Genomic DNA, 14,302 nt, shown 5'->3' with positions numbered 1-14,302 from the left:
GTACAGATCCAAAAATCTTTGTCACTTTCTCCCGCACCCCCTTCTTTGTTCCCCACCGTCTCCGCTCCGTTTCACTTCGACCGAAATTTACCTCTGTGGCCGAACGGGGTGTACGTACACCCCGCATTCGGCTTGTCGCCGCCTCCATCTCGCGGCCCAGGAAAAAGATGGACCTTCACGGTCTGTCCGCTGTGCGGTCCGGCGCGCTGGGAACCGAAGCCGTAGGTTTCGGCCTCTTCTTCTGCGGATCGGTTTACGCGGTCCATCACGAATCTCTTCAGGTTTGCGCGCTCGGCTTCCTCCTGCTGCGCCTGCTGATCTTTGCGCCGCGAGCTTTCGGCCAGCACCGCGTCAGTCGGCACCGCCAGGGGGCGCACAACGAATCGATTTCGCTTGTCAGGACGCCGCAGGACGAGTCGCATGACCGTCGTCGGGCGTGCGAGAGGACCTGGGCAGGCGCGTCACCAGAAAACACAAATGTTGTAAATGCACGGGGAAAAGGGAAACTCAGGCAAGATGCACACCTCTATATAAATATATAAATATATACATACATACAAATGTGGACATGCAATGCTGCGCATACAAATAACTGAATAAATATACTATACATGTGATTTTGAAAGACACCTTGATCGTCTGTTTCCGTGAGTTAACGGATCCTGCTGAGAGCCCTTCGCGGCTGAGCGGATCGCCAGCGCACACCTACAAGTCGCACCTATGCAGCCTCTACACGCGAGCGCCATTGCTACCTGAACCGGATCTGCGCGTCTGGAAATCAGCGTTTCTGTCTTCAGTCTCAACCTGTCCTCTCCATGTAGCTATTGCTATCCCCGCCATGTCCCTCTCCACCAAACTGTATTTCCTTGCTTCTGTCGCGCTGTCTCCATCTCCCTCACGATCACGTTTCCCATTTGCCTCTCTCTGGTCTTCTGTTGCTAGCTCGAGCTCTCTGCCTATCTCTGCATGTCTCCATCTTTCTATCGGTCGCGCTCTCTATCTACTCTCAGCCTCTCTATACGACAGCTGTATACATCTGCATGCGCGGGTTTATCGCGCTTCGACTGTCGATTGCTTCTCACCCTCGAAGTCGAGTTCGCCTTCGTCCGCTGCGAGCCTGTCGCTGGCCGTCGGAGATTCTTCCCCCTGAGGACGCTTGCCCGAGGCGCCTTCCGAAGGGCTTTCCGCAGCTTCTTTGAGCACGTTGGGAGGAATTTTCATTTCCGAGCCCGTGGGACGCCTCAGCGTTTTCGCGTCGTTCAGCGACGCCAGCATCATCTGCGCAAAGTCGGCGTCGAACTGGAGTTCCTGAAAAACGGGAAAAGCGGAGAGCCGCGCGAACGACGCAATGCCTAGACATCTGGACAACTCCGAAAGAATATAAGGGTGAAAGGGCGTCTCCTTAGAGGCCGTCGGACGGCACGCGACACGAAAACGAAAATGGGAGGCAACTCACGACAGAGGGAAAGAGAAGGAATAGGGAGATTCGACAAATGAGAGAAAGACGGAAAGGGCTACACGGAAAAGATACACCCCTTAATATAGATATTTTTACACCTATATATATATATATATACACATATGTAGAAAGAGGGGAAGACGTGGACTCTCGTACACCTGCCGATTGAACGAGGGCTAGTCTCAAAAAACGACTGATACAACCACTCTTTCTGAAGCGAATGTACATTCATGGATGCATCATGACGACCTGAAGCGGAGAGGCACGGAGGCATGTGCTTGATTCTTTTCGCGAATTCCAGAACGTGACTACAGTGTAAATGCGCTGTGGGCGACTTGCCTCTTCCTTCTGGACGTGCTCGCGAACGTAGTCGCGGAGATCTTCATCTTCCGCCACGCCCGCTTCTTTCTCGTCTCCAGTCTTTTCATCCTCTTCCTCTTCTTCACTCTCATCCGCCGAACCGAACAGCGCCTCCTGAAGCAAGAACAGAGCACGCAAACGAGACTCGAATGCATGCTCCGGAGACATGGACCGAAGAAGTGCACAGTTTCACATGTACATATAAATATAAGTATATATATATATATATATATATATATAAGAAGACAGTGATACGGAGACACGCATATTCTTGTGTGCAGTCGCAGTTTTATATACACAGGCGGAAAGATAGGAGCAGAAATGCAAACGGGTACACAAAAAGTGTATGAGTTCCTGTATAAATCCAAACCTCTGCATGCATCCACATGTCTACGAATATGAAAGGTTTTCCGTGTGGTTTGGTGCCGCTACTTTTTGTGCATTGAATCTACCTCGTCTTCTTCTTCTTCTCCGTCCTGCTGCTTCATCGCAGTTAGAATTCGCGCCTCTTCCTTGAGGAGCTCTCGAAGACGCTGCTGTGCTTCCGGTAAAGTTTTCGCAATCTCGTGCTGAGGACGCAACGCCTCCAGCGTGTCCAGGAAATCCGCCTCAACCAAGACAGGAACATACGGCTGAAAAAACGCAACCGCAGGAAGCAAAATGCTGTTTCTGAGGATAGAGGCACCGACACACATCCATAAACGTATACACACGTCTACCTACCTATATAAATAAATGCATATATATATATATATATATATATATGTGAATAGCATTATAAGTCGGTGAAAATCCACATTTGTGTACATGTGCTTGTACAGACAGGGGCGTCGCCATGCCTCTCAGGAAACGCGAGGGGAGAGAGTGAAAGCGACGCTTATGCCAGGGCACCCGCAAACGATCGTTTATCAGGTTTTTGCGCGATCTCTGTACATATGCATATACATATATATATGCACATACATTGCTCTCTCGTTCCTCTCCTTCTCTCCCTCTATCTCTCTCTACTATCTCTCCCTAGTTCACTATGTCTCTCTGTCTCCCTGGCGCGTTCACCTGCGGACCTTGCACGTTTCGAACTTACCTTGGCGCGTACAAACCGCTGGAAGAAGAGAAGAAAACGGTCCAGCTTCAGGCGCAGAGCACCCTTGGAAAAGTAGTGCCCGCAGGACTGGAGAAGCACGCAAATGAGAGTCACACGAAAGCAGCTGTGGGGCCAGTCGACGGGGGCTGCAGGGTCAACGAGCGGCAGGGATTCCTGGTCGTACAGGCTGTCCAGGAACATGAGGGAAGAGGAGACTCCAGGCTGATTTTCAGTTCCGCCCGACGAAGATCCCGGAACAGAGAGAGAAGAAAGAGAAGCGGGAGAGGGTTTGACGCCGGAGAGAAGCCCGCCTTCGTCCAGGTTCCTTTCCGACGTTCCAGGGGTTGGAGAGGCGCAAGACGACGGACGCGAGGACTGGAGGGCAGTCGCTGCTGAAGAAGGAAGGATCCCGTTTAATCGCGCCTGCTCGGCTAATATGCGGTGAGCTGTCCGGATGTTGCCCGCTTGGTGGCTGGTCGCAGAGCCGCAGCCACAGAGGTGATAGAGCATGTCGAAGATGACGGAGGAGTCGACGAGTCTAGGCAGACGGAAAGCGAAGACACACCAAAGCCGCGTGAAACGCCATCGAGAAACAAGAGAAAAAACACAAGAAAAGCAAGCGAAAAGGAACGCGAAGCGGAAAGAGAAGAGGGAGAACACGAAGGAGAACAAGGATGAGAACAAGGAGAACAATACAGAGGACAAGAAGGAGAACAAGAAGCACAGCAAGACGGAGAACAAGGATGAGAACAAGGGGATTTCGACCAGGCGCAACGCATGTGGAAGGAGAAAAGAAATATCTACACGTGGGCACAGACACCACTGCAGAGAGGTTGGAGTGGACCTCGACGGGGCGAGTAAGACACGGGCTTACGCTGGAAACACTTGGAGGCCCTATCGGGAAGAAAAAAAGATATATCGGAAGCAAACACAACGACGCTCCTCGCTGCAGGCGGAGACAGGTACGTCGTAATCGTCGCAAGGAGAACCCCGTGCAGTTCCCGCACGAAGCACTTCGTCACATCCTACCTGTAATTGTACAGCTCAGCGAGAAACTTCATCTGCCGAACACGAATTGGGGCGTCGCGTGGATCTTCGCGTTCTAGCCCCACCTGAAAATATAGAAATGCATATACCTTATTATACACATTTACCAATACTTTATACACTGGGTTATAGTCGTACATATAAATATAGGTATACGCGCATATCCGGCGAGGAGCAATTGAGAAAACAGGCACTTTGACGATACGTATACATGTAAAAGTGCTTGTATACAAATATTCATATTGATGTGTGCATTCATATCTAGGCATACGAGATCTCCATATATATATATATATATATATATATATATATATATATATATGAAATTAGACACACAAGGCAGGACGCGCGAGCGAGAGCACATTGTGCAGCGATATGTCTATAAATCGAACTCTATATGTTAAATGTAGGTGTAAGAGCGGAAGCCGAGGGAGAACAGCGAATGCAAATCCGACCTTCCAAGCTCAGGTGGAGAGGGAAAAACAACCACTTGGATGCTGGTCAGCCTCGTTCTGTACCTGAATCGCCTCGAGAAGGCCGTCGATGCATGCAATAATTGCACTCGGAAGATATTTGGCAAGGGCACACATGAGGGAGGCGATGCGGTGGATGTGGTCAAAATTCGTCTGCATGTCCAAATCTGAAGAGAGCCAGGGAGAGAAAAAGAGGGGAGGAACCGCGACACATCTGCACGCATACCAAAAACGCTGACGAGGGCTCAGAAAACAACCAAGCACCCAAATATACAAAGCTATATATATATATATATATATATATAGATAGATAGATAGATAGATAGATAGATAGATAGAAGCATATACGTGGATGTGAAGATGCAGATGGAGAGGGCCGTGTGACGCGGGATGGATTGACGCTGTCCTTTCCAGCAGACACTGCACGCCGTGGCGTTCAGATGGTTCATACGCGAGGCCGCGGCGTTGCATGCGTCTCACAAAGAGCTCCGTTGACCTACCCAGGACATCGTCTCGGAACCATTTTTCGATTTTAGGTTCAGTCGACCATGGGAACTTTCGAATCAGTCGCGCAACCTGATCTTCGTCTCGGCTACGCCCGAAAAACAAGTCACACACAATCGACTCCGAAAAGGTAAACACATGCATCCATACCTCTAGAAGTATCTATCTGTCTAATTATATATATATATATATATATTTATAAATTTACATGGATGTGTGTATATGCGCGCATGCACACGCCTACAGTTGAGGGCAAGTGCGTTCGGCTGAAAAGCGCTGGATCCCACTGCATAGCAAGAGATACATCACTCACGTGAAAGCAAATCATGCGTCGAGCCTCACTGCGTTTCTTGGATATCCGTACCTCTACCTCTCTCGAGTTCGGCATTTGTCTCCGCGTTGCCTGTCTCTCTCTCTGGTTGCTGACGCATCACTACAGTCCTCGACATGGCACGGGTGCGCCCCACGCTACACTCAATAGCACATTTATCTATTCGCATATATTCCATATATATATGTGTAAGTGCAGATGCATGTGGGGGTTACCGTTGGAGTTCTTCGAAGAGGAGTTTCCGGAGAAATTGCTTTTCCGGAGGCTCTGGCTTCTTGCCTTTTCCGGGCGCCTTTGCATTGGCAGCAGGGCGCAGTTGGTGGTACGCGTCTTCAATGAGGATGTCGAGTCGCGCGGGAAGGTTTTTGGCGGTTTTGATTCGCAGCATTTTCTCGAGGAGCGCACTAAAGCGCTGCCGCGTCAGGGGCATGTGCAGAAGATAATGCCCGCAAGCCTGGAGGCCGACAGCCACACAGCGACACGGGAAAAGATGGCGCCTCGGGCCTTTGGCGCCCGACGCCGCTGCGCCGCGTCCGGCGCTTCCCGTGTCCTCGGTGAGGCGCTCACGACACCGTCACGAAACTGCCCAAGGGACACACGCAGCAGCGTCAGCGAGACGCCCAGGCCTATGCTCAAAACAAAAGTTCGAGGCCGAGAAGAGGGGCAAAACGGACAAGAGAGAGAACGGCGAAACGGAGGGGACGAAACGGCAACACAGCGGAGGGAAAGAGGTACACTCCAAATCCCACCGCGGTGCGTCAGGTTTCAGGACCGGTGAGAGGAAAGAGAACAGACGAAACGTTTCCCCCTCTCCCCTTTCCCGAGTGTTTCTCACACAAACCGCTTACGTCTGCAGTGTGGTACAGCAGCTCCACGTGGTGCGGCGTCATATCCTCCATCAGGGAATTGAAGGCGCCGAGAATTAAGCCAGCGGGAAGAAGACTAAACTTTGTGCACTCGCAGATGAACCGAACGCTCTTGATTTTGCTTTCCAGCTGGAAACACAGACACATCAGACACAAAAATGACAGAATTCCGACACTAATGGAGATATGCTTCATATATATATATATATATATATATAGTTAGAAAGAGCGAGACGGTGAGCGAGAACATGTATGCATATTGGTACGTGTCGAAACGGCTAGATCACTCGAGACAGAGAATTCCACATCGGCTTACGAGGACACTCACGTGTGTAACCAGTCTGAAGAGCAACTACGAACGCAGAAGCGACTCACTGAGAACGCAAGACAGAGCAATATACATACACTCCACGGACTTCCACATGCCTAACAAGCAAACGCATGCGCACCTGCACATGCAGCTACGGATGCAGACGTATAGATATAGGTATTCGAACAAGTATTTACGGGCAACACTCCCCCGTCTGTTGCGTCCCGCTTTGCTCTCTCGTCTGTCGCGGAAAGAGTTTCTTTCATGTTTCGATTCCTCTTTAGAGGCTAGGCCGGTCCCCGAAGATCCGGCTAGCACCCCTTTGGTGGCCTACGTCAGTCGGATGTTTCTCCTCTAGGATCTTTTTCATCTCCCCTTGTAGGGAATCGAGGACGCTTGCGCATACATCCTGAGACAGCGAGACACAGGCGAAAGGGAAAGACACCAGCAGTCAGACGGAAGGCACGGACGCGCAGAGAGACACACCGAAGGCCTCAAAAGCTCCGCGCAAAAACCTGCGGGGTCTGCATGTGGCTGCCAACGTCAAGAAAGGCCGCGAGATGTAAGGGGAAAAAACCAGCGGAACGACTACAAAGAAATTCGAGCAAACCGAGGGGGGGGGGGAGCTGTGGGACCAGGGAGAGCACCAACTGCGAATGGCGACGACAGAAAAAGGAGGGGGAATCGGAGACAACCTTGCGCCAAACAACGCCTTAGGCGCCACGCCGGCAACGTCCGGGACGCCGGAGAGAGAAGCGCAGTCTAGCAGCCTCGAGAGAGGGGTATGTTTTGTGCTCCGTTTTATCTTGTTTCCAGTCTGTGGGTTTTGGCTTCATCTGTGCGGATGGGGTAACTTCCTGTTTGATTCGTTTTGCCTACGGCCTGTCTTATCGCCACACAGCCGCCAGGCCTGCAGACATCCTCGGGGGGCGAGAGGGGGGGAATCGCAATTTCTCTCGAGCCTCTCTTGTCGCGTCTCTCACCTTCATGCAAGGTTTCAGGATGGCCAGAAGCCGCGCGTAGAAAGGCAGGAGGTGCAATTGCATGCGCGAGACACTCGCAATCGCCTTCGCCAACGCCACCCGATTCGCCTTCGTATTGAGGCGCTCGTAGAAAATGTCCATCGCGATCTACGAGGGAAACAAGAAGAAACACGCAAAAACACGTGGAGACCCAATGACGACGCTGCACAGGCTTCCAAGAGAGACAGGCACGCGCGGCCACGAGAAGAGGCGAGGGAAAAGACCCGCAGCTGAAACCCGCGGAAAGAAGAAACAGCGGCGACGAAGGCGAAGCAGACGAAACAAGAGGCGACGATGAATTCCAGAGAGAAGAAAAGAGGCAGCAGAGGGGAACGAAGAAGCGGCCGAAAGAGCGCCGCGAGATAAAAAGGGAAAACACAGATCCGCGCCACGGGTCGCATAGAGGGACTGGGAACTGTCTCGCTTGGGGGGGGGGGGGGGGGAGGAGATGCCCGCAGCCTACTCAGGGGAAGGAAAAAGACGAACCCCCTTAAAAACCGGTGGTTATCGAACATGCGCGCTGCGGCTCCACGTTTTTGCGAGAAAGAGAAGGGCTGTACACGCAGGTACACGTCGAGAAGACGCAAGCGCAAACGAACACCGGGAAGGGAACCGAGACACCCTCCGGTCTTCACGCGACTCGGTCACCAACCCCGTCTCGCATTTCCGCAGGGGCTTCTGCCTCTCTGCTTCGTCGCATCGAGAAATCCCCCCTCACCTGGTCGACTACGTGCGCCTCAGAAGCCTGACCGAGCCTCAGCAGCATCAGATCCACGCCCTGGGTCGCCGCACTTGTTCCAGGAACTGCAGCAGACGCGGATGAAGAAGAAGAGGAAGATGAAGAAGAGGCAGATGAAGACGAAGAAGAAGACGACGATGAAGAAGAGGTAGATGAAGACGAAGAAGAGGACAATGAAGACGAAGAAGAAGAGGAAGAAGAGGACGGAGAAGGCGAGGACTTCAACTTTCCACCGTCGGTCCCTGATGCGGCACTGGCGTTTTCCGCAGTCTCTTCGGAGTTGCTCTGCGCGAGAGGAGGCACACGCTGAGTCTACAGAGGAGAGTGGGAAAAGCTGTGCGCTCAACCCACACACCGGGAGGACATGACTCCAAGTACCACGCGCACAGGACGCGACGGGGAAGCGGAGACATCGCAGCACCAGAGACGCAAGCGAAAACAGGAAGAAACCGTGCAGCCGGTGCATCAAGCGCTCCCCTTGCAGAACACGGCGACCGATTCAGCGGAACGAGAAGCGCATGCTCCACAAAGTATCCGGGGAAAAATCCGTTCGGCACACAAAGAAGGAAGGACCAGCAGCGACGCAAATGCACGGGCCAAGTTGAAAGACTGAGGCCTTCCTCGCAGCGTCAAAGGGACTGAAGTAACGCCACCCCCGCGGCGAAAGAGAGAGAGAGAAAAACAAACGTTTCAAGGCAGAGAGAACGAGAGAGAAAAGCGAGGGAAGGAGAAAGATAGAGGCGCATTTTCGTCTCAGGTACTCACCTTGATCTCACTGGTGCGCTTGCTCTCGCTGGTGTCCTTCGCCTCCCTCACGCCCAGAAGCACTGCCGGAATCACTTCTTTCAGGTTCAAGATATCCGTGTAAAACTCTCTGGGAGACAAGGAAAATGCGAAAACACCCGCGCACTTGAAAACGATACATGCACGTGTATGCACACGGATGCGTAGAGCTTCACAGAGAAAACGCACATCCACGGTGTTTGTAGATGCACAGCTGGACGCGCGGGAAGCACATAGCATATCTGTATCTGCGGAAGGGTGACACAATGGACGCGCACATGTCTAAATACGCAGAGGCTTGCATGCATACGGAGATGCAGATGGCGCATATGCATGCAACACTCAACATAATATCAATAACATATCTATATATATGTAAGCGGACTTGGACACGTAAAGGGGACAGGAGTGAGAGGAGGTAGAAGGCCCTCTGCGCGGTTGGTCGAGTAGAGATAAAAGCGACACCGAACAAATCCGCTTCTGCGTGCTCAAGAAAAAAAAACATATCCAGAAAACTCAATGTCCCAAGCATCTCTCCCAGGACAGGCGTACAACTGCATGCCAGCAGCGCATGCAACAAAAAAGGGAAGAAATCAGTGTGACGCGTGTCCCGTCTCGCATGTCTCCACAGAGTCGCCCGTCGCTTTCCTCTCACTTTTCAGCCTCATCCTTCCACATGAGATTCTCGTCGTTCTCGTCGTCGCCTTTGCTCTCTTCTCCGCCCGGCATGCCAACCCGCGTCGCAGACGCTGCATCGGCGTCCAGGTTCAGCAGCTCCGCTGTCCGCGCGTGAATCGCCTGACCGACAGAGGCGCATGCACCGTCCTCAAGTTTCCCTTGCCGTGAAGCCTCGTCACTTACATGATATCTAAGCATGTTCTCTTCTGTACATATATATATATATATATATATATATATACTCTGTACATATATATATATATATATATATATATGTAACGATAGAGACAACTTCAGGTACATGCTGATATGGGCTTGCAGGGACATAGATGTTTATGTATATATATACATATATATATATATATATATTCACGTATTGGTTTATAGAAATTGGCGGGACAGTAGATGCATACGTGTGTCAGTCGGGAGACATGGAGTCAGTTTTCAACACGTTTTTGAAGGAGACATGGATTCGGCGGAGATGCGTGTAAGGGCGGGGTAAAGAGAGGGGCCAGAGAGTCGGATGACAACCGCGTGCACCCTGGAGAAAAAGAGATGTGCATACTTGAATGTCGACGGGGTTTTCCTTGATGGCCTCGGCGATGATCTGCGCATGCTGGAGGAAGGTTTTCAACTTTTCACTCAGTTGCAGAAACTGCGAATTCGCCTCCGCGTCCACTTGCCCTCGGTTAACCACCTGCTGCATGTTGTGTTGCTCCTGCATCACCAGCTGCTGGTGAAGGTGACTCGCGCCCAGAGTCGCAGAGGAAAGATAAAACTGCCGAAGAAACACAGAGGTCTGCAGCGGAACCCACAGGCACCCAAAACACACAACGCCTACATATATATATATATATATATATATATATATGCGCGGATATGTATATATGCAGGTACGTGGATACGGGTCTATATAGATGTGCGACCAAGTCCGGGAGACGAGAGTATGCAGAGAAGTCTAGGTAACGAGATAGACACGGCCTGCCGAAGTGTACACGAATATCTCTGAATCTTTTTTTCTATGCATGAATGTGTAAATCTGGACGCACACCCAGAGGCAAGGGCGCGAACTGTTGATACACGGGAGAGGCCCCAAAGGCTCACTATGCGGACAGGCCAACGTCGCTTTTCGAAACTGCACATAGAGCTCTTTTTCTCCTTCGCTCTTTCAGAGTTCCCGTCGTCCCCCGTTTTTTCGTCTGAATGCATGTGTTACCTTTTTCCTGGTTTCCGAAAAGCATTCCTCCCCTTCGTCTTGCGCAGCTTCGCCAAGGTCCTCCTCCGTCACTCCCACGTCGGTCATCAACTCCCGTAAAGCGTTTCCAAGACACTCGGGGCTCGAGGGCAAGTCGCCTGTCTCTCCTGTCGCCCCATGAGCTGAGCTCGGTCCCGTCGCCTCGGCCTCCGTCTCCACTCGCCCCTCGCACACGTCCTTCCTTGACTCCTTCCCTGTCTCCGGTCCTGGCTGTGGCTCTCCTCGGCGTTTTCCCTCTGCGTCTTTGGTTTCCTCCGGTCTCTGTCGCAGTTCGTCTCCCACGGGCGCCGCGGCCGTGCTCAGTGGTTCTCCCTGCACAGCCCGCAGAATGGAGAGGAACGGCCGCTGCGCCGCCTGCGCAAACAGCTGAGAGGCCGCTTTGCGCGAGAGAGAGCTGAGAACAGCAAACTTGGAGAGGAGAAGCGGAAGCGAAGACGCGAGAGCGAGCGAGGTCGGAGAGGGAACCCGGCCCTCCGCCGACAGCGGCGCGGCGCGGCCTGGCGCGTCCGTCACGGTGCATGCCGTGTAGGGCGAGGTGAGAAACTGAAGAAGAGACAGTAGCAGAGACGCATCCTTGAGGAGCGCCGTCAGAAACAGCTCGGAGACGAGGCGAGTCAGAAGACGTAGCCGCTGCGTCAACGCCGCGTGCTTAGCGGAGACATCTTGAGGGAGAATGACAAGGAGGTTGGGGGACAAAGAAGAGACCGCCGAAGAGGAGGAAGAGGAAGGAGAGGAAGATGAGGAGGCGGCGACAAAGGCACTGGCAGACTCGAGAGTGACCTGCGAAATCGGGGGGAAAAGGAAAAGGAACGGGCGCGAGGCTGTGGAGGGGAGCTCGCGCATGTGGAGGTGAGGAACAGAGAGAGCCGTGTGCAGAGTGCAAGATCCGAGGAGAGAAAACAGGACGGAGAAATGACAAACTAGGAACGCAAGAGGGGAAATGCAATATCAGGCAGAAACGAAACACAAACCGTATGGATTCGGAAAAAGGCAAGCAAATACACACAAAGTACGTATACCCAGACATATATATATATATATATATATATATATGGATACTAGAGATAGGAAGAAGGATCCTGGTGTGTGTCTATGAGTATCTCGGCCAGATTGTTTCTAACTGGATGAAAGTATATGGAAACAAGAAGCGAGTCGAGAGGTGATTCGTCGATTCTCACCCGAATTTGTTTTTCAAGAGACTGTTGGAGGAGGGTGGCGAACTCTGGATAGGTTACGTGCAAAGCGGCACAGATTTCGACAACCGCCCGGACATCGCCGAGCTTGAAGTCGAGTTCGCAGATGCTGTCTGTGATTTCGGAGAGAAACAGCGTGACGTTCACTCTGCTCAGCTCGTTCAGAATCGCCTCCTTCTCGGCCTCGGTGATTTTCTTCACTCGGTTGACGGCCCGCTGAAGACGAACGATGTTCTTCTCTCTGCCGTCTCCCTTCCGTCCTGGGACACTCTCTGTGCTCTCTGCAGCGCCTCCGAGCACGCGGAGGCGCACGCGTCTTCGCCATGCTACTTCCTTTGCTTCCTCTAATTGGCGTCTCCATACGTCCGAAGACGCGGGAGAAGAAGACGCGGAAGAAGAGGAAGAGCTAGCGCAGCTCTGAGATGAGACAGGAAGGGAAGGAATTGCTTCCGCAGAGGGCGTCGAGCGCACCGAGGACGCCAGGCTGGGCGGCATTGTGGAGAGAAGCTCGCGGAGACGAAGAGGAGAGGAAGAGGAGACGAAGAAAAGAGGAAGAGGAGAGGAGGAGGAGACGATGAGGAAAAGAAGAAGGCGAGCCGCAGAAGTCCTCAGCCGGAGAGAGAGAACTGGAGAGAGGTGGGGCGAGAGGGGGACGGTCTCGCGGGAAAAATCAAAGTTCGGAGAGAAGAACGGAGGTAGCGAGAACGGGCGACAGCAGAGCGGAGAGAGGTCGCCCTAGGAGATATCAGGCAGGCACAAAACGAGCAGAGCTCCACACTTCAAAGGTATCGAGAATAGGAATGGGATGCATATTAATCATCGGCCCAGACTGAGCAGAGAAACTGCATATATATATATATATATATATCCTTGAGCCTACTCCGCACTGCGGTCCAAATGCACGTGGAAATAAAATGAAAAATGAGAGACGGCAGATCGCTCACGCATCCCGCAGGGTTGTGTGTGCCCCCGGAGAAAGTTCAGTCGTGTGTTCAGCATTTTTGAGAGCGACTTGACACAGTTCAACAAAACGCACGCGCCGAGTTGGCGAAGACAGCTGGAAACGGGAGGCTCTCTCGGCCTGGGACTGTGGAATGACGACGAAGAGGCGGGGAGACGAAAGCGGAGAGAAAGTGAAGGAGGCGAGGCCGCTGAAGAAAGCGGAGAGAAAAGCAAGGCTTTTTCAGGGGTACGTTATTTTTCGTCGTCGGGGCGACCAGACCCTCGGCCGACGATCCCCGTATATACTCGATATATACTCGATAGATCCCGGAATTAGGGTTCGCTCTCTGCTTTTGAGTTGCCACGAGAGAAGGACACCTTTCCGACGAGCGTGCAAAGCTCCGAAAACCGGTCTTTAAAGCGGAGACAGATGAAGGGAAAGAAGAGACAGACGGTCAAAACGAGGCAAAGCTCGGCACCCTCGCAACGCCGTTCTCTGCCGCCTCCTCCAGCAAGGCGCGGTGCACGCCGCGCGAAAAGTGACCAGGAGGGGAAAGTCTCGATCCGAATTGGGGAAAGAGAGGTCGGCAACGGGAAACGACCGAGAACGGGGAGGAAATGTGTTAACAAAACAAACCAGAGAATGGCGCGGCGAACTGGCCCAGCGCTCTCTCAATCAGCATTGTCGCTGCATGCATGTCGTGTGCATTGTGGCGAGGCTCTACCGTCGTATACCCTTTGGGATTTTCACTTGTGTTTTTCCACTCCGCCCCGGAAACTGCGTGGAAACCCAGCAGAGGAACTGGACCGAACTTTTTGAAGGAACTAGCCAAGTCTCTGTAACCAGTCCTTTCCTCCAGGAGAAGTGACGCTTGTGTGCGCGGTCGAACACGAGCTAATAATTAGACCCGTTCTCTGCATGCTCGTACTCTCGCCGGTTCTCCACTGCCGGTTCCAACAGTGGCAGAAAAAACAACGCGGATGTTTCTCCTCGGGGATGGCGTCTCTCGTCTTCATGCAAATGCGTCGTCGCCTCTCTTCTGGTTGTCGAGGCGCTTCGCGTTTCAGCTGCATTTCCGCTTCAGGCGTCTGTCAAGACACAGCCGGCGACTCGACTCTCGGACCGCTCGCACACGCACGGCGCCGTTTCACTGCCTTTCCGGTTCAAAAGACTCAACGGCAGGACGCGTGGTGACGACTGGTCTCACACGATAGCAGACGAGGGGCAAAGTTTTTCGGCTCCTCGAGAGAGCAAA

General features: G+C 52.5%; 1 protein-coding gene across 1 annotated transcript; it reads right to left on the bottom strand.

The window, feature by feature from the left end:
- Window positions 1–71: 71 nt before the first annotated feature.
- Window positions 72–12,599, bottom strand: NCLIV_063060 (putative MIF4G domain-containing protein; the record flags this gene model as incomplete). Its single annotated transcript, XM_003885857.1, has 18 exons — window positions 72–448; window positions 1,083–1,308; window positions 1,772–1,933; window positions 2,272–2,451; window positions 2,904–3,441; window positions 3,933–4,015; window positions 4,469–4,590; window positions 4,924–5,015; window positions 5,474–5,712; window positions 6,107–6,253; window positions 6,769–6,843; window positions 7,418–7,564; window positions 8,175–8,507; window positions 8,961–9,069; window positions 9,634–9,776; window positions 10,222–10,455; window positions 10,873–11,691; window positions 12,090–12,599. 18 exons carry the CDS (start codon window positions 12,597–12,599, stop codon window positions 72–74), a joined length of 4,536 nt encoding a protein of 1,511 aa, XP_003885906.1.
- Between the last annotated feature and the right edge of the window lie 1,703 nt (window positions 12,600–14,302).

Source organism: Neospora caninum, chromosome XII (assembly GCF_000208865.1).
Source record: "Neospora caninum Liverpool complete genome, chromosome XII".
NCBI lineage: Eukaryota > Apicomplexa > Conoidasida > Eucoccidiorida > Sarcocystidae > Neospora > Neospora caninum.
Note: the sequence above shows the minus strand (reverse complement) of the source record. Positions and strands in the feature narration are given on the sequence as shown.